At 47.1% G+C, this 19,185-nt stretch overlaps 1 protein-coding gene across 1 annotated transcript in view; it reads right to left on the bottom strand.

Moving 5' to 3' along the window:
* PPRC1 (PPARG related coactivator 1) overlaps window positions 1-18,932 on the bottom strand; it is a 28,914-nt gene extending 9,982 nt beyond the window's left edge. Inside the window, exons 1-5 of the mRNA XM_084846594.1 lie at window positions 18,791-18,932; window positions 6,772-6,912; window positions 4,813-4,965; window positions 3,461-3,562; window positions 47-2,996 (exon numbers count right to left, since the gene is read on the bottom strand). Coding sequence (XP_084702720.1) covers window positions 47-2,996; window positions 3,461-3,562; window positions 4,813-4,965; window positions 6,772-6,912; window positions 18,791-18,898 — 3,454 coding nt within the window. The 5' untranslated portion in view covers window positions 18,899-18,932. The remainder of the gene's footprint in view (window positions 1-46; window positions 2,997-3,460; window positions 3,563-4,812; window positions 4,966-6,771; window positions 6,913-18,790) is intronic.
* Window positions 18,933-19,185: the final 253 nt, after the last annotated feature.

The following is a 19,185-nucleotide window of genomic DNA, read 5'->3' as shown; positions in this document are numbered from 1 at the left end:
CAGGTAACACACACACACACACATCTCCAGTAGGGTAGTCACTCACCAATCTCATTGATAAACGCTTGAACAATGTCTTTATTGTGGCTGCACTGTGCAATGCTGATGCGAGGCTGGTGTTTCCATGTATGTGTTGGTTTCCTGGAAAGCTGGCCATTCTGGGACAGTGATGATGCTGAGGAACTGGGAATTATCAGGGCAGTTTCCTTGATATCTGTCTCCATTTTAGTTGGCACCGTTAGCTTTTCTGGCTCCGAGGCAGTTGGAAGGGAAGAGTGTTCCTCTTCTTGTGGCTGGGAAGCACAAGCCTCTTGGGCACTCTCAGCTGTAGCAGGTATAGTGAAGGTTTTCTCCATAGGGCCAGAGAGAGCCAGGGCCTGCCCTGCAGGTTGGAGAGCAGGCAAAAAGAAGGGATCTTCGGAAGATTTCAGCGTGCCAGTGGGATTCCTGCCTTGCTGGGAAACAGGCACAGAATGGGGCTCCCCTAAAGACTGCAGGATGGAGCACTTCCCGATATGCCCAGTCAATGCTGTTTCCCCTGAAGGCTCAACAACTGACAGGGGAGAAGGCAGCTTCCCCAACAGCTGAAAACTGCTTGGAGTTGCCTCTGCCTTGGATTTGGCAGCAGAGGACTGTGCTTGCCTCCTTGGGTCAGACACTCTTCTGGGGGCAGTTCTGACTGCAGAAGGGACTTGCACTTGGGGTATTGGGGCAGGATGGCTTGGTTGCTCACTGGCTGTCATGCTCTGCACTCTGAAGTGAGAAGGCTGTAGTGTCAAAGCTGCACTCTGTTGGCCATGCATCCCTTCAGGAAGAGATGGGGCAGCTAAGGTACCAACTGGGAGGCTCTGCGTAAGAGCTCCTTGATCCCCATATGGGATGGGCAATACTAGAGGCGGTACTGGGATACCCGCCCAGTAGGGCGGTTGTGACCCCAGAGCCCACTCTACAGAGCTGTAAGGTGGGCCTTGGGCAAAAGGTGGCAAGGAAACAGGTGGGGGAGGCCAGGTTGGAGGGGGCACAGGAGGAACTGTACAGAAGACAGGAGGGCAAGACTCGGGAGCAAGAGGCGGAGGTGGCAAGCTTTGGCAGCTGGTGGGCAAGGGGACAAAGTGAGACCAGGAAGGCACTGGTGGTGGTGGTGGTGAGCCCAAGATGTAGGAATCTGGAGGGGCTGGCAGGAAAGCCCCTGGGGCTGGGGGTAGGTAGGGTGAGGGCAGTGTTGGGGGTGCCTGCACTCCCACAGGTGGAAAGGCACCTACTGTACTAGGCGATGGAGACACAGCAGGGATGGGGGTGGTAGGAGCAGCAGGGCTCACGCAGCCAAGCTGCACAGGAGGAGCAGGCCTTGGCACAGGAGGGGCAGTGAGGGGTGGCATGGAGAGGGGTGTCGTGGTGGCTTTGCCAGCAGCTGGGGCAGGAAGAGTGGAGGAGCCAGTAGGCTTCTCAGGCTCCTTCGCCAGTCCAGGTACAGCAACTTTGATGGGTGGTGGTGGGGCTATGAGGCAAGGAAGGTCAGCCAACTCTGTGGGGAGCTCTGGGAGACTGGGCCACTTGCTGGCACTCTGGTTCTCTGCTGCACCCCTGGTACTCCCATCACTAGACTGGTGCTGTTGTCGACGCTGCCTGTATTCGCTCAGGCTCAGAGGCCTGGGCTTGGCTTCCTTTGGGGGGCAGCTGACCTCCTCATTACTGATGCAGAGGGGGCTTCTTGGAGGCTGCCCTGCAAGATCCACACTGCTGCCAGGGAGGAACTGGGAGGCGTTTGGGTCAGCTGTCTCATTCACTGACAAGATAGGCTGGCCCCCTTTGCTGGGCTCCCTCTGCACATCCACCTGGTCTGTAGGCATTGTGCCTGCACTGCCCTGGTGTTGAGTAGATAACTGTTCCCCTGTGCACAGTAAGGCCCCTGCACTTTCCAAGCTTGGGGTACGCCCTAGCTCTGTCTCACACTTCAACAATTCCTCCACCTGGGTGCCCCAGCTTTCCATTGCCTGGGACACTTGGTCTGGGAGCAACTCATCCTGCCCTTGGCCTCCAGCCTTCTCCGGCTGTTTCTCTGGAAAGTCAAGATCTGGCAGAGGGTTGCTTGGATCAGTCCTGCGATGGTCTTCAGCACATGTAAAAATTTGCCTGCAGTTTATGGCTTCCTTCTGCCACTTAGTTTCCTTGCTGGATTTTTTCCTCCTCTTCTTGGTGTGTCCACGAATATGGCCCTTCTCCAAGGCACTGAGATTTACATTTCTGGGTGCAACTTGGAGAGGCTCACATCTATTCTTTTTGTCATCTACTAATTTCGAAACTTCCTCCTCTGCCCATGGATGAGCATCTTCTATCTTTGGGAGGGCAGCCCTGCCTACTACCTCAGCCTGTTTGTCCAAGTCAAGCTCTCTGTCTAGGCCAGCGTTGTCTTCAGGTGATGCTTTTTCCAGGGCAGGGACCAAGAGTACTGCCTCTTTATCCACATGGCCAGCTGTGCAGCTGCTCTCAATCTGGAATGGGCGCTCTGCCTCCATGTTCTGCAGGACCACTGGGATCTCCGTGCTCTCCCCATCATCAGGCACTATCTCCAAGACAATTGGGCCAGCAAGGAGCTCCTCAGCAAGGGGCTGGCTCTCAGGACTCAGGCACACAGTGATGGTGGGCTGGCAATAAGGGTGCATTGACTTTATCAGCTCACTGAGGGAGATACTCTCCGGGGCAATGATATAGGGGCCATCACTTTCACCAAGGTCTCTCTCAGCTTCCTTTGCTGCTGATGCTGCAGGGATCTCCTTCACACCTGCCACAAAACCCTGCCTGCAGCCTGTTGCTGCCTCGTCATCCTCCTCTTCCTCCCCATCACTGCGTTGCAGCACAGGTGGTTCTCGCTCCCTATGCCAGAACAGCCTCCGTTCCCCCCAGGGTGCATTACTATTGGGTTTCTTTGAAGCAGCTGAGTCCTTGGGACAACTTGGAGCCAGTGCCAAGGGAAGGCTTGCAGTGCTGACTTCAACCTGGAGAAGAGAAGAGGAAGAGAGTCAAGAAGCAGATTATACAATAAACCACGGCTGCCAGTCACCAAGGGCATTTCTGACACCTTTGCTGTTTTCCGAAAAGGAAAGCTACAGATGTGCACTGCCCACTAACCCTGGAGCATAGGGAATATCCATTGCTGGAATTTAGTTGGATGTGTTTGTGCCTTTAAAAACTATGTAGCAGGGAGCAGTTAAACGAACAACGTTTCTCCCATTTCTGAAGTACTATGGTAGCAGAGGCTGCACATACTCAACCCTTATGTGCTGTACCAGAACTCATTTCTCTTCACCCAATCCAGTAGTACACATCCAAAACAGGGAGACAAGTGATCTAGGTAACTGATCAGGAAAATGCTGACTAAGGAGATATTTGCAGGGAAATGTAAGCCAGAAAGATTAACCAGGGCCACCTGCTGCTCAGTCCACGAGTCCCACCATCTCACCTTCTCTGTCATGATGGTGCAAAGTCTAGGCTCCTGGAAATCCTCTGTGGTGCGTAAGTCTTGCTCAGGAGGCGTTACCGACAAGCTGAGAAACCTTTGAAACTGACAAAACAAGAGCAGTTTGGAAATAAGGAGCAAACTGAAGGACAATATCACTTGGAGATCCAATATGCCAGTCTCATTCTACCAGTGCAAGTCGAGCTTCCCAAAATACCTGGCAAACCATGTTTGCCTGAGATACAGAGATGGCCCCACAAGGCACATTTAGTATCTTTGCTTATCTTTAGACAACTGGGAGAAGGCTCTTTCACACCCTTAGTAAATGGCTGAACATGCCCACCAGAGGGCACTCAGACCCTGCAAAGTTCAGTGCGCCTAGACCTGTCATATCTGGACACCATGGAAGAGGGATCCTTGCCAGGATATTCTGGATGCTTGTACATATACGCACATCCACTCAAACATTGTTTTATCTTAGTCAGGAGAAAATGGTGTCACTATTCTCAACATAGAGCAAAAGAGCTGTGACTGTCAAAAGAAACTTCACTATCACCTGCAGACTGAAATTATGAAACCATTGGTGAGCAAAGGGGCATCCATAACTTTCAGTTCTGATGACAATAATGGTGTTAAGTATTATGCTCGAGTTGGGATCTTGCCCATTAAAAACAAGAATTACTAGGCAAGAACAGGAAGCTGTTGTTCATGCATTACTAGTATGATGACAGTGCTGAGCTGGGAAAGCAGATTTGAATCCCAAGCAAATAAGTGTGTATGCAAAGCCTACAGCAGCTTTCCCCAACCTGGTGCTCTCCAGATGCTTTGGACTTCAACTCCCATCAGCCTAGCCAATATGGCCAATGGCCAGGAATGCTGAGAGTTGTCATCTAAAACATCTGGAGGGCACCAGGTTGGGGAGGTCTGGCCTATAGGGAAGGTTTCAGGCTGGAAGAAGAGGAGAAAGTAATTCATATCTAAGGGCACAATCCTATGCTTGATTAGACAGAAAAACATCCTATAACCCCCAGCATCCCCCAGCCAGTCATGTTAGCTGGGGAATGCTGGGAGTTGTAGGACTTTTTTTCTGTCTAAACTTGCATAGGATTGCGCCCCAAGTCTCCTTGGATGGAGAAAAATATGACTATGAACCCTGTACAGATCAGATGGGACAACCAGGTATCACTAGGGCAAAGTGAAGGTTATGCAGGTTTCTGTCAAACTTATATACTAATCAACCTCACTAGGGATGGGCTGCCATTTATAAGGGACTAGGCTGCTATGGTGACCCAGCATTTAACTTACTACTCTAGAGAAGGCTAGGAAAATGTTCTGCCCCAGAAATCACATCATACCGAAGAATTATCACAATCCCTGGGTGATGTCAGCAATTCAGAGTCAGGAATAGTATCAAAAGGGGACAGAGACTCATCATCTGTGCTGTCCAGAATATCTGTGATTGCAGTCAACAGGGAAAGCTCATTCTCTGCATCCATACGGCCTTTTGTCTGTAATTAGGAAGAAAAAATCAAACCAAATCTGGAAAAGCCACTCAGTGCATACACAAAACTCAAGGTTAGCTGAGTTAGTTTTACCTAGGGACAATTCAGGGAAGAAGGTGGAAGCTCTGCTGGTGGTTGAACGTATTTCCAACACAGGCTTAATTCAGTTAAACCAGCCTTCCCCAACTTGGGGCCTTCCAGTTGTGCTGGACTACAACTCCCACAAGTGCATGCTGGCTGTGTATAATGGAAGGTGTTGTCCAGCACATCTGGAGGGCGCCATGTTGAGGAAGTAAAACTTACATGATAAAGAAATCAGGTAAACAACCTTTGGAGGTCAAGGAATGGAACAACAAAGTAAGATTAGTGTTAAGTGCAACCAAACCAAAACTGCAAGATGAGGGAATAGTCCTAGAAAACTTTCATAGCCAAGGAACCCCTGAACAGCCAGGACTACTGAATATAGAAGCTTGAACTAATTAGCCAAATTCTTCAGCACCTACAACTATTTTAACTTGTTTTGCAAATTCAGAAATTGAAGTGTATGTAAGAATTAGGATTTTTAAAGATAGCTACTATTCTGCTTCTTCTGATCCCCAATGACTTACATTGATGACTTACTAAGAACCAATCTAGAGCATGTGGGCGAGTACAATCCCAGATATTCATTACATAATAGCGGCATTTTTATGTACTAGTCACTAGGGATTTCAGAGAAATCTGCAACGCAATCAAACAAGTTCAGATTTCTATGTGTCCAACCTGTAGATTCTGCAATGTGCTGTTCCTGAGTTGCACAGATTCCACAGAGCTGTTTTTGTTTTTTACTTTCAGAATTTTACACAAAATTAGTCATAGAAAAATACAAATAAAATAAAATAAAATAAAAACAAAGTTGTGTAAATGCAAATTTGCACAAATTCAAGAAATGGAAAAAATCCAAATCCGCCAGTAAGCGGACAACGGAACTAAAGGCACGTGACAATCTGTGAAACAGACAAAACAGATTTTACAAAATCTGTACATCTGTACTAGTCACCTCATGCTGTAGTGGCAGAACAGAAGCACCACTGGTGTCAACCCATAAGCCATCTTTTAAATTAATTTTTTAAATTACTTCGCTCATTGTTGCTGAAAAAGTTTGGGTGGAAGGGAAGGGAAACCAGCCCTTCATCAATATCTGTCCAAAACAAAACTAAATAAGAGGCTTAAATAGGTCCCCTAATGACCAAGGGAAAAGACTTTATTTATTTATAGTATTTTTATCCCGCTCCTCAGCAAAAAAAGTCTCCTGGAGCGGCTTACAATCAATGAACAAAGAAGACACTCCCTGCCCTTAGGCTTACAATCTTAAATAGACATGACACACACAAGGAAAAGGCGACAGGTGGGAAGAGGAAAAGAATTAAGTAGACTGTCAGCAGGGCAGGTGGGATGCCCTTGCATCCCCTCTCATCTCCCAAAGGAGGGGCAGTTCAACTGGAGTAAGCCCTGATGTTCCCTTTGCCTGCTCCTATCCCCTTTGCTCCTTCTTCCTCACAGGGCCATGGATGTCAGTTAGCCCATAGAACTCCTGCATCATTTCTGAAAAGCAAAAGTCCAAATGATACTCAGCCGCAAAATAACGCAATTTGATGAAAAAAGAGAACTGCAACTGATTTGCATAGTTTGTAATATTTAGCGTGAGAACACAAATTAGAACATTCTTTTTTCGGTTCAGGGCGTTCACACAACCCTGCCTGTTACAGGCTGCCGTGCTTTATAAAGTGATTCAGAAGCCATTCACTTCTGACTACACAGAGCATACCATACCTCCGTCAGGCTGCTGAAATCCTCAATGATGGAGATGACAGAAGAGTCTAAGTAGCCTTGCATCGTTTCCAGGAACTCTCCTGCTTCAAGAATGGTTTCTGCCTCCAATGATGCCAAGTGCAAATCCTCTGCCAGTAAGTACTGGGGTGGGGGAAGGAGTGAGAGAGAAAGAAGAGCAGGTGAGAAGAGCAGAGAAAGCAGCTGAGGAGGCAATATGAGTGGATTAAGCATCACCTGCTACAGCTACAGGGTAGATCCGCCTTCCCTAGCCTGATGCCCTCCAGATATGTTAAGACTACAATTCCTGCCATCCCTAGCTGGCATGGTCCTTCTTCATGTTGATGAGAGTTGTAGTCAAACACACCTGGACAACACCAGACTGGGGAAGGCTGTGTTAGACCGTTCCTAAAAGTTGGCTCTAATCCAGCACTACTGCCCTCTTTATTCCAGTCTAAACAACTAATCCTATCCCCTAGACAAAGTTTTCTCCCCACAAACACCAAGTGCCCCCACAAAGCCCAGATCGGGTATTGAAGTGTTTGCTGTGTTGAGCAAAACAGCAGCAGAGAGAGGCAGGAAAGTTCTGCAGCTGTCAGGTATGCATTTGTCATGTCCAGGTCTCAGATTCTAACATCTTGAAGCCTTACAGAGAATTAACTTGCCAGAAATTGTGATCTTAGGGCTGTGAATTTTAATCAACCATTTTTATCAGTCATTTTTTAACAGACGCCATATAATATGATTTTCTCTGCTGCCAAGAAATGTTTTGTTTCTTGCAAGAGTATTTTAATAGTTTATGTTTCCTGAGCCACCCAAAGAATATTGTTAGCAACTGGCCTATACAAGTATTGTAAATGAAGATTAAAAAAAAAAAAAAAGCTTTCATGCTAAGAAGGGCTTAGATTTTAGGGATGAGCTTCTTATGCTGCATTTCAGAGGTACAGAGGACCTATCATTCTACACCTCCGATAAACGAATACCTTTGTTCTAGATCAGTCTCTCCCAACCTGGTGCCCCGCAGATGTGTCATCCCAACCCAGTACAGGCATCCTGGTTGGAGAAGACAGGAGCTGTAGTCCAAGGCATGTGGAGGGTGCTGGGTTGGGAGAGGCTAATCTAGACCATCAGGGTCACAAGTGTAAGTGTCTTAAGGTGCAACCCTAAGCATGTTTAGACAGAAAAAAGTCCTACAACTCCAGCATTCCACAACTAGCTGGGCTGGGGAATGCTGGGAGCTGTAGGACCTTTTTCTGTCTAAATATGCATAGAGTTGCACCCTTAGCCCATCTCATCAAAGAGTGGCTAGAATCTTGCATCCAAATAATCAGGGATGATGCAAAATTAGCCATTACATGAACCGTCATTTTATCAGAGAGGCAGGGTGCTTAACAGAGCAGGTTGCCTTTCTACCCAAACCTGGGGTGCCCCATTCCTGAAGTGCGTGCCCTTTCTCTTCCCAGTTGTCTATTCCCATGCCTTTCTGTTAATTAACCCACAGCATGGAAGACTGACTGAAGTCCTCATGTGACTTCAGTCAGTCACATGAGGAGTTTTCAAACCAGAACATTAAAGAGAAGTCTCAAGCCATGAAACAAGGCTCTTTGTGCTGTTGTGGATGCAGGCAATGGTCATACCATCCACCGTGCAAAACACCCATTTTTTAAGGAACAGACCTTCAAACATTCCAGCCAGTGTCAATCATCAGATGAGCACCGTAATATTGAGGGAAGAGACACTGACATATAAGGACTGGCATGCTAAGCTTTGGATTGGTTCTGAAAGGCTATGAGTGGTGAGAAGAGACCTCATGATGCTGAACAGCAGGGTGTTGAGCCTCTTTCTGCCTAAGGGCCAAAATCAATTTCAGAGAAGCTCTTGGGGGCTGCATTCCAGTACTGGGTATGGCCAAAGGCAAAAGGGGCAGAGACAAAAGACCAGCATATTTTAGCTTAAAGCTCTTACTGCCAGCAACTAAGCCTTAGAAGAGGCATCTCAATTTGTTAGACTGGGAAAAAACCGCAAAAGCTGGGAAACCAACAAAAAAACAGCAGTAGGGCAAAAGGGGGTAGGGCCAAAGGAAGGGGCATGGCCATCTGACAAACCTTGGAGGGCCGGATTGGGACTCGAGATGGGCCTGATTTGGCCTGTGGGCCTGAGGTTCAACACACTTGCTGTACAAGAACAGTCACTACAAACTGCTTGCCTTAAAGGAAAGCTATTTAAAGGTCAAAGCAAAGCTGGGAGAAAGTAGTGAGAAAATAGCTCAGAAGTGCTATATTCATTTCATTACTGTAGCTTCCATGGGAGAAGCATTAACAAGTAGGCAGCACTCCCCAAATCAGTGCTGAATGAGCAAACAAACAAACATGCACAAGGAGCCACCCATTCTGTCCTGGCCAATATTCTCTGGCTGCTGAACCAACACATTTATATGGGAATCCTGTTGATGGGCCAAGCCTGCCTTTACTGCAGGTTCTGACAGAGCTCATGCATATGTCAGGAATTCCAGGTGTACCAGACCCCTGCTGTTTGCTCCTAAGGAAGACACAACTGCAAGAGAATATGAAGGACAAACTTACGGGAAAGGAGTGCGGCCATGGATGGGTTACCAAAAAGCCATGTGAGCAACCACCACAATTTCATCAATGTTCCTTTATTCATAGGGAATACCTTCCACACAGCATAGTCCACTGCCACCTAATGCCACGCCAAGAAGCATTCAAATCCAAACACATGTGTTTCATGGGAAGTGCTGTAACACCCCAGGCTGTAAATTGCTACTAGGGCATGCATGCATCTAGTCTTGCAGGCCATCCACTGCAAAACACGTACCATGCTGCAACAGTTTTCACCGTTAGCAATGAGGAATCCTTCTTTCTTGCTAACATGAAGCTGAAACGATATCATCGATCAAAATAGTCAACAAGACCTTTACAAGCACCACTTTATAAATTAAGGCTAGGAACGATCTTGGTATTCACACCAGGGAGGACTTGCTAGCAGGGATGACTGGCAGCCTTGCAATTAACCAGAGTTACAATCCCTTCCACGTAACCGGCTTTCTGCTATTCAAGTTGCATGGCAATACACAGGTATAATCAGCAGATGTGCCGGTATTTCTTTTTGTGGTCTGATATAATAATATAATTGTCTGTAACAACGGTCAATGGAATGTACACGGGGGGCAGGGGGGAAGATGGGTAAATCTATTTAATTTAACATTAGCTCCTCAGGGCAGGGGCCTCTCTTTTTGGTTATGTAATGCTGTAAGGTGCTATGTACACTTCTGACACACTAAAAAAATTAAAGCACCATGTGAGCTAGAATTACAACTTGCATGTATAGGGTGGCTTTTTTTCTTTTTTAGTGTGTGCGTGCGTATATATATATACACACACACACGTAAACACCTGGCAGAAATATGTTAGATAACAGGTCACCAAGACTAGTGGTCAGTTATCTCCTCCCAAGGCAACAATGGTACGAGACAAACAGTGAAATTCATATACTGGTCTGGTTTGCACAAAACAACAACCCACAGAATGGGTTAAGTATGGGTTGCTGTTGAATGGTAGGTTGTCATTACATGTGAACCCTGCACTATGGTTTAACTATGGGCTGTTAACCATGAACAACCCAGGAACAGAACCCATGACTTGTTGTTGGGTTGTGAACTCTGGGCTGTTCAGGGTTAACAACCCATAATTAAACCATAGTGCAGGATTTGCATGTAACGACAACCCATGACTCAACAATAACCCATGATTTGACAAACCAGTCTCAACCCATACCCTGGGTTGTCATTACTTGCAAACCAGGTCAATGTATTACATGAAGTGTCACCAGTTATTATGAGACTTAATGTTGGGGAAAGGAGCAATTTTCTCACAAAAAAACATAGCCGCTGCATTAAATTTTCATTTGATGTTCATGTTTCAGCCTAACCAAGCTCCAAATGCGTTCTAGAAATGAGGACTGCCAGTTTTTCAACCTTTATTTAACCATGGTACTATTATATATGTCTGCCTTCCTCAATGCGGTGCCCACAGGCCTCTCCTATCAGCACTTGCAAGGCCCCCTGCCCCTTTTGAGATTATTTTCTCCAATACACTTTCTACAAAGTTTGTTGTTATGGGGTGTGTGGCAACACAACACACCAGGCAAAGCTCCAGCTGCCTGCCATCTGTATTTCATCAGAATGGAAGTGAAGATGGCAGGTGGATGGAGCCAGCATTCACTCTGCAGGTTACTGGGCCATCTAGTAAAAATGTGAGAAAGAAAAAAAAAGAAACCACCAGCAGGTAATGGAGGCGGAGGGAGAAGGAAAGACACAGTCACCTACGTTTTGGGGGAGGAATGGAAAGCAGAGAGAGACATGCACCATGGCCCAAAAACCATGAATCCAAGATGTGAATCGTCATGATTTTTACAAGGGATCCCTTGTAAAACCATCATCCATCGTAGGTCACCTCTATATCCAAATATGTGTTCTGAGATTTGATGGTGATCTTGTTGGCATCCCATGTAAAAACCATGAAAATCTATGAGGATCTGAGTGCCTCAGATCCATGCTTTTGTGCCATGGTAGTGCTGCTGAGCACTGGATCTGCAAATCGTTACTGTGAAGTCTATATTCAACAATGCACACTTTAATTTGATGGTGGTTTGGGAGGGATCCCAAGTAAAAATCATACAAATTCATGATGACCCTTTTTTTATTTACTAGATCTGCCTTTTAATTTCTTGCCATTTTATGACTGGCCGTGACCCTACAGTAACCATTTTGTTACTATTTACCTCTGCACAAGAGAGCTCATTGGTCCCCAAAAGTTGGAGGCACCCATTTGTGTACTATATTTTATGTCACTTATCTGTGGGGCAGTGTGTGGAGGGAAGAGACAGAGCAAAGTTGCGACAAAAAGGGGATTGTTATTATTTTAAGTTCAGTGGTCCTTGATGGATTAAAGCAGGGGCGGGCAAGTAAAATCGGGTGGAGAGCCATATGACCTACCCACCCAGCCTTCTGGGGCCAAATGACAGGGGGCAGGCCGGGGCCACACCCATGACATCACAGGGATGGGGACACACACCCAGGCATCATTTGGCCCGTGGCTGGTATGGCTGATGGATGATCCACCTAGCACATCAGCTGGGAATTGGCTTTGCTGTACATGAGAGAAGCCCTGCATGCTGTGAAGCCACTTTGCCTGCCTTTGCTCATCCTTCGCTCACAAGAGCTCCTGCATGTTCTTGATGAGAGTGCAAACTGACTTTCCTTGTCCTTTGCCTTCTCCTCAAAGGAAAGGCAAAGGACGAGCAAAGCCCACTCATCTGACACTTCCAGGAACTCCTGTAAGTGTCAGATGAGTGGGCTTTCCTTGTCCTTTGCCTTCTCCTCAAAGGAAAGGCAAAGGACGAGCAAAGCCCACTCATCTGACACTTCCAGGAACTCCTGTAAGTATCGGAGGTGTACAGCTGTCACTCCCCCAGGGGAAATCCCCTTGTTATCTCTGATCATAGATCAGAGGGGATTCCTCTCCCTGCCTCCTCCCAAAGGCCCCAGTAGCCTCCAGGCCAGGAGGCAGCACTTGGAGAGGAGTGGGCAGGATCCTCAGAGGGAGCCCAAGTCTCCATGGGCCAGATGGGCAACTTCCATGGGCCAGATTAGGCCTGTAGGCCAGAGGCTGCCCACCCATGGCTTAATGCCACACCAACAGTTGGTTTTCCTTTATGTCAAAGGGATGCTAAATCCTTTCAGTCAGTATGTGCTCTTTCACTTACTCTGGCTTCATTACCACCACTACAACAACTGTTTTGGTAGCCCAGTGATAACCATGTGAAAACAACAAGTAGGCCAGTGGTAGGCAACCCAATGCCCTCCTTTGGACTACAACTCCCATAATTCCTGTCTATTGGCCTTGCTGGCTGGGATTTATGCAAGCTGTATTCCAAAACACCAGGAGGGCACCAGGTAAGCTACCCCTGAAGTAACCAAACACAACTACTTTCCAGTAAGGATGCTGTCCAACATGTGTTGTCCCTGCTCAATAATATGATGATGCAGTAAACAGTCCCATATTTTGTTATTTCACAGAAGTAGTGCAGGAAGGTTAGATATGTAGAATTATTTCAGTTATCCAAAGGACTACAAAATTAGCCAGGTTTCCACACTGAGCTAGTGCTTGCCAATCATCGAAGTTCTACATCTTTCAGCTTTGCTCTCAAACCAATTATTCCCTTGTCAAAAATCCTGGATTCTTCCACCCTGTCCCTGCCATATGGGTGTTCAGAATACAGGAAACTGTTTTCTCATCCACAATCCTGCATACAGAGACCACTTAAAAGTGCCACTGTACAGAGGAGTCTCCTCTACAGGTGGGTACCAGACTTGATTGCCTTCTGGTCCATTCCAATATTAGGATCCTAAGCATTCCTGTTCCTACTGCTGTTATCATATGCTAGCATAACTCTACCAAGGCAGGCCATAAAGATTTTTTCACTATGACCGCTCCTATCATTCAGTGCAGCAAGGCTGGACTCAGGAATGCATATACCCAGAGCAGCCAGCTTCAACGAGGGAAGGAATGTGCCAAGCTGGATAGAAAACAGCCATGGAACAAGTTCTAACCCAAAGCATGTTTAACAGCTTCCCAGACACATCCAGCTGAAATTATTGGGCTTTGTGCAGCAGGCTCTAATTACAAGAACTTGGCAGGTCTCCATGAATACCTGGGAGTATTCTTTGGTTTTATTTCTCAGTCACAAAATTTCTCTATGGCAGCCTCCCATCTAGTCATTTTTTTTTTTTCATACACAGCACCCAGAGAGGAGCTGTAATGCTGTTCTACTTTTTCTACATAAGAGTAGTCAGCGTAGCTAGCTTCTCAGACCCTGAAGTTTCCCTATTGGTTTCAAGTTGGAAATAATATGGACAAGTTCAAGACAGGATGACTAGATATGGTGAAGTGGAAAAAGAGTCCTGAGCCTTGGATCTGTACTCTGGTCATCCCCACATAACCTAAGCTAGTCACTGCCTATCTTCTCAGTCACACAACAGCAAATGAACAGGTAACTCACCAATAAAAGGCATGTGTTCTTTACTGGGGAAGTAGCCTGGTCTATGATCGCCCTCTTGATTTGATGGTAATACAACAATATTTGTATTGCATTCCAGAAAGTAAAACGTGGGGCCAATAATATGCAAAAACAGAGGTGGGGAAATCACTAAAAGTCACAAAGCTCAAGATGACAACAGGATCAAACAAGCCTCGCTCTCTCCCTCTTGCTTTCTTTTTTTTGGAAGTCTACAAAATGCTATGATGTTCCCTTTCTCCTCTGAGGGTTGCTACAGCCAAACCGCATTTTCTCATGTTGCTATAAATGGCACTAGTGGCTGCAGAACAGCTTCTCATCCAGCCCCGCACCTCCCAAAGAAAGTGACCATCACCAGAACAGGACCTGTATTACCATTTCTCTCAAAGCACTTTCTGTGCATCAGTGCCCTACCGCCAAGAAATAAAGCAAAATCCAGAAAATTAAAGTACACAGATACAAACAGAGACATCTGGGGAAAGCCTTTGTGGTGACTACACCCACAGCTTGACTTGCATCGCTTCCTCTGAAGCTATATTCTAGCACACACACACACACACAGTTCATGGAAATGCATTTCTCCCCCCCCCCCCGCCCCTTCCACTGAACCTAAAGAACACTTTTGAAGAGGAGATGACTGTAAGGGTTTCCTTCAAGTTTTATGATGTAAAGCTTCCAATCTCCTTGTACAAACAAATGAGATCACTAGTAAGGAGGAACCTGGGAACTACAGACCAGTCAGTCTGACATCAATCCCTGGGAAAATTCTGGAGCAGATGATAAAGCAATCCCTCTGGAAGCACCTTGAAAACAATACTGTGATTACTCGAAGCCAAGATGGATTTCTCAAAAACAATCCCTGCCAGACAAATCGGATCTCATTTTTTGATCAAGTAACCTCCCTTGTAGACTATGGGAATGCTGTAGACATCATATACCTTGACTTCAGCAAAGCTTTCGACAAAGTGCCCCATGATATCCTGATGAGCAAACTAGCTCAAAGTGGGCTAGATGAAACAACGATCCGGTGGATCCACAGTTGGCTACAGAATCGGACTCAAAGAGTGCTCATCAATGGGACCTTCTCAAACTAGGGAGAGGTAACGAGCGGGGTACCACAGGGCTCAGTCCCGGGCCCAGTGCTCTTCAACATTTTTATGAGTGACTTGGAGGAGGAGGTGCAGGGAATGCTGATCAAATTTGCAGATGACACAAAATTGGGTGGGATAGCTAATACTTTGGAAGACAGAAACTAAATTCAAAGTGATCTGGATAGACTGGAGCGCTGGGCAGAAAACAACAGAATGACATTTAATAGGGATAAATGCCAAGTTCTGCACCGAGGAAAAAGAAACCAAATGCACAGTTACAAGATGGGGGATACATGGCTCAACAACACTACAGGCGAGAAAGATCTTGGAATTGTTGTCGATCACAAGCTGAATATGAGCCAACAATGTGATGTGGCTGCAAAGAAGGCCAATACTCTTTTGGGCTGCATTAATAGAAGCATAGCTTCCAAATCCCGGGAAGTACTAGTTCCCCTCTACTCAGCACTGGTTAGGCCTCATCTGGAGTACTGTGTCCAGTTCTGGGCACCACACTTTAAGAAGGATGCAGCCAAACTGGAGGGGTCAGAGGAGGGCAACAAAGATGATCAGGGGACTGGAAACAAAGCCCTATGAAGAGAGACTGAAAGAACTGGGCATGTTTAGCCTTGAGAAGAGAAGACTGAGGGGAGAGATGATAGCGCTCTTCAAGTACTTGAAAGGTTGTCACAGAGAGGAAGGCCAGGATCTCTTCTTGATCATCCCAGAGTGCAGGACACGGAATAATGGGCTCAAGTGACAGGAAGCCAGATTCCGGCTGAACATCAGGAAAAACTTCCTGACCGTTAGAGCAATATGGCAATGGAACCAATTATCTCGGGAGGTGGTGGGCTCTCCCACACTGGAGGCATTCAAGACGAGGCTGGACAGCCATCTGTCAGGGATGCTCTGACTTGGATTCCTGCATTGAGCAGGGGGTTGGACTCGATGGCCTTGTAGGCCCCTTCCAACCCTACTATTCTATGAATCTATGAAAAGCATTGACTCATAGTGGAGGCAAAATGAAACCACCAGTAGATTATTATAGGCAAAGGAGATACCCCATAACTGGGCCTGGATCCATCACTTATACTGCACTAAGAACTAATCTGGAATGACAGCATGAACACAAAGCTCAGCAGGATGAAGGTTTGAGACCTCTCTAGCTCCCAGGGTTATACATGCACCCCAAACTGCTTCTCCTCAAATTGTCAATGCTTACATTTGGTAAGCTATCAGGTCCCTGATCCCAGCAACATTTTGCATAAAGCTGGATCCTTCCGCACACCCTTCATGGTTGTAGACCAGTCTTCCCCAACCTGATGCCCTCCAGATCTTTTGGACTTCAACTCCCATCAGCCCCAACTAGTATGACCAGTGGTCAGGAATGCCAGGAGTCGTAGTTCAAAATATCTTTAGGGCACCAGATTGGGGAAGGCTGCTGTAGGCAAATAGGAGAAGCAGTGACTTGCATGGACCACAAGCTCTTTGGATCACCTACCTATGCTCAGCATGACATGCTGGGTAGCAATCTCAGAAAGTTTCCAGATCTGGCTTCTCCAAAGGGCCAACTTAATCATGCACACAAATTTAACACACCATTAAATTGTGATTAACTGGGCTGTAGCTTATTAAGGGAAGACCTAAGCTTTAAGTCAGAGATGAGATGAAAGAGAAAACACATGGGTTTGAATGTAACACATGTTCCTCAAACAAAAGCCCTTAATAGTGTTCTAAAGGAAAGCTTACGCCTCAGGACCCACAGAACTGACACACATCCCCACCCTGCCACATCCACTGTAATATACTCACTTATGTTTTGAAGCTGAAACTGTGGTACTGAAGTTCATTTGCAAACTTTAGTGCATTCCCCTCCCCCATATCACTACATTATATTCATTTTACCAGTGTATCCTCCATGGTCATTTCCACCCACACTTTCTTTTCTCTTTCTACTAGACACAACAGAAATGGGAGGATGTCAGGGAAAAAGATATGACTATGTTTATAAAGAATCCACAGACATATTGAGCTGATTGCAGTACAAAATTGAAGACATGCATGGAAAACAGTGACAACTGGCTAACAGAGATAAAATCTTGAAAGGCAACATTTAAGTTATTCAAGGCAAGACAGACATGCTGCTTCCACCCCATGAAGAAAAGCTAACGAAGCACACTCAGCTACTACTTTTTATGGCAAGGGAATAAATAAGACTTCCATGCCTCCCCTGCTCTACAACGGGCTGGTAATTTAGCAATATAAAACATAAATTATAAAATGTAAGTGTCTTCCCTTTACCACTTCTTGCACAGAACAACTTATTTTCCTTTTTCATGGTTGGGACATAGGTTGTACCCAATGTTAGTCCTACTTAGAGTAGACCTGTTGAAATGAATGGGACTTAAGTTAGACTAACACTGGATACAGCCCACAGTGTGAAATCACACACTTGGTACATTCATCTCATGGTGCGGGAGTGGTAGGAAGGACCCTAAATGGAGAAGTCCAGCTGGAGTCTCAGCAGACGACGCTAGTGAGCAGACTGCAACGCCGCCAACATACACATTACTGTTATTTATCATTCCTAACACGAGCGTACACTCTCGACTCCCATAAATGGCTTCTCTTAAACCGCTTTCTGAAAGCAAAAGCCTTGCTGCAAGTTATCGTTTTTGTTTGTTTTTTACTACGGGTTTTTAGGGGCACTGGTAGAATCAGATTCAGGGAACTGGAGAAGCCAGAGCGTTTGGAGCAGACGGAGGCATGCACACGAAGTGCCTTCTCCCAGAAGAACTAAAACTGCTGAAAGCAGCAGCATCAAATGGGGCTGAAACAGGATCAGCAAGTGGGAGGGCATGAACACACCCAGAAATGCAGAAGGGGGAGGAGCTAAGGCAGGCAAAAGCATCAGGGCCCATTTTTACATAAGAGAAGCCTTCCCAGTCTGCCCCTACCCAACGCATTAGGCGTGCCGCCGCCGCCCCGCCCCGCCCCGCCCCCCCCTCAAACAAGTCACGCTCTTACAAGTATTCCAGCCTACATATGGCGGGATTGAATGGCGGCAGAACTTGTGGAGAAGTCCCGTCACTGAAATGAAAGGGAGTGACTTAAAAGCCCGTTCCCAGGAGATAAATGCCACGGAGAGGGATCCATTCTGGCCCAGAGTTGTTCCGAACAACGGCGAGGGTATCCCACACCCCAAGGAGACCCATATGCTCCGATGTTCCCTCGGGCAGCTCCTCCCTTCCCCATACGCAGGACCCCAGCCAAGTCAGAAATACTCCAGCTCTCCATGCAAAGCAGCCTAAACATTCCCCAGTGGCTCAGGCCGTTAAGAGCCCCTGCCTAACCTAACGACGCCAGGACTGCTACCTTAGAAACCTCGACTGCACCGTCCCCGCATCTCGAGGCCGAAACTCTGGAAACCATCCGCCCGCCCGCCCCATTCGAGAAGTGCGCGCCCTAGATATCTGTTCCACGACGCTAATTCCACCGCACGTCCCGCGCCCACCCAACGAGGCTCTCTCCAGCGCTCCCACCCGTCATTACCAACTCCGCCAAAGCTCAAGCCAAAACGCCCAGCTGATAGGCACACACCAGCCAAGGCACTACCACTCCTATTCTAAATGCACCCTTCCGAGGACTCGCACGCTTGCCCAGCTTCGGCACAGCCCACTGCTTCTAGTGCCCGGCTGCCAGGGCTGCCACAAGGGTCGTGGTGGCTGGTGCCACCTCCCTGTGCCGGCCACGCCGCCTCCACGTGTCCATCCAATGCCAGCCGGCCCGGCTAGTAGAATCTCCCAGGCTCATTTCCAGTTACTCGGACCGGCCAGTACCTGCGTGGAAGAAAGGCCATTGCCCACCACAGACTCCGCGCCGCCTCGCAGAGGGAGGGTCCCCCCAGCACCGGCATGTCCTGCGCCGCCGCCCCACAGCGCCGCCATCTTGGCACCTCCTTGCAAATAGCTTCAGAAGCCCGGCCGGCACTGTAGAACTATATCTCCCAGGAAGCAACGCAACTAGAGGAAGCCAGGATTTCTCGCGTGAAGCATGTTGGGAGGTATGTTCCAGTGTAAAGCATTGTGGGCATTGCAGTTTTTTTCTTGTTGTAGAATGGTACGTAGCGCTGAAAGCACTTTGGGCTTGAAGGCGTATCCGCCTCATTTCACTGTATAAGGTATTGCTACAGTTTTACCGGTTTATTTGATGCAGTAATTAATAAACAGGAGGG

Source organism: Heloderma suspectum, chromosome 3 (assembly GCF_057233095.1).
Source record: "Heloderma suspectum isolate Gila_16-S chromosome 3, 16-S_ref, whole genome shotgun sequence".
Classification (NCBI taxonomy): domain Eukaryota; kingdom Metazoa; phylum Chordata; class Lepidosauria; order Squamata; family Helodermatidae; genus Heloderma; species Heloderma suspectum.
This window is presented reverse-complemented; position numbering and strand designations above follow the sequence as displayed.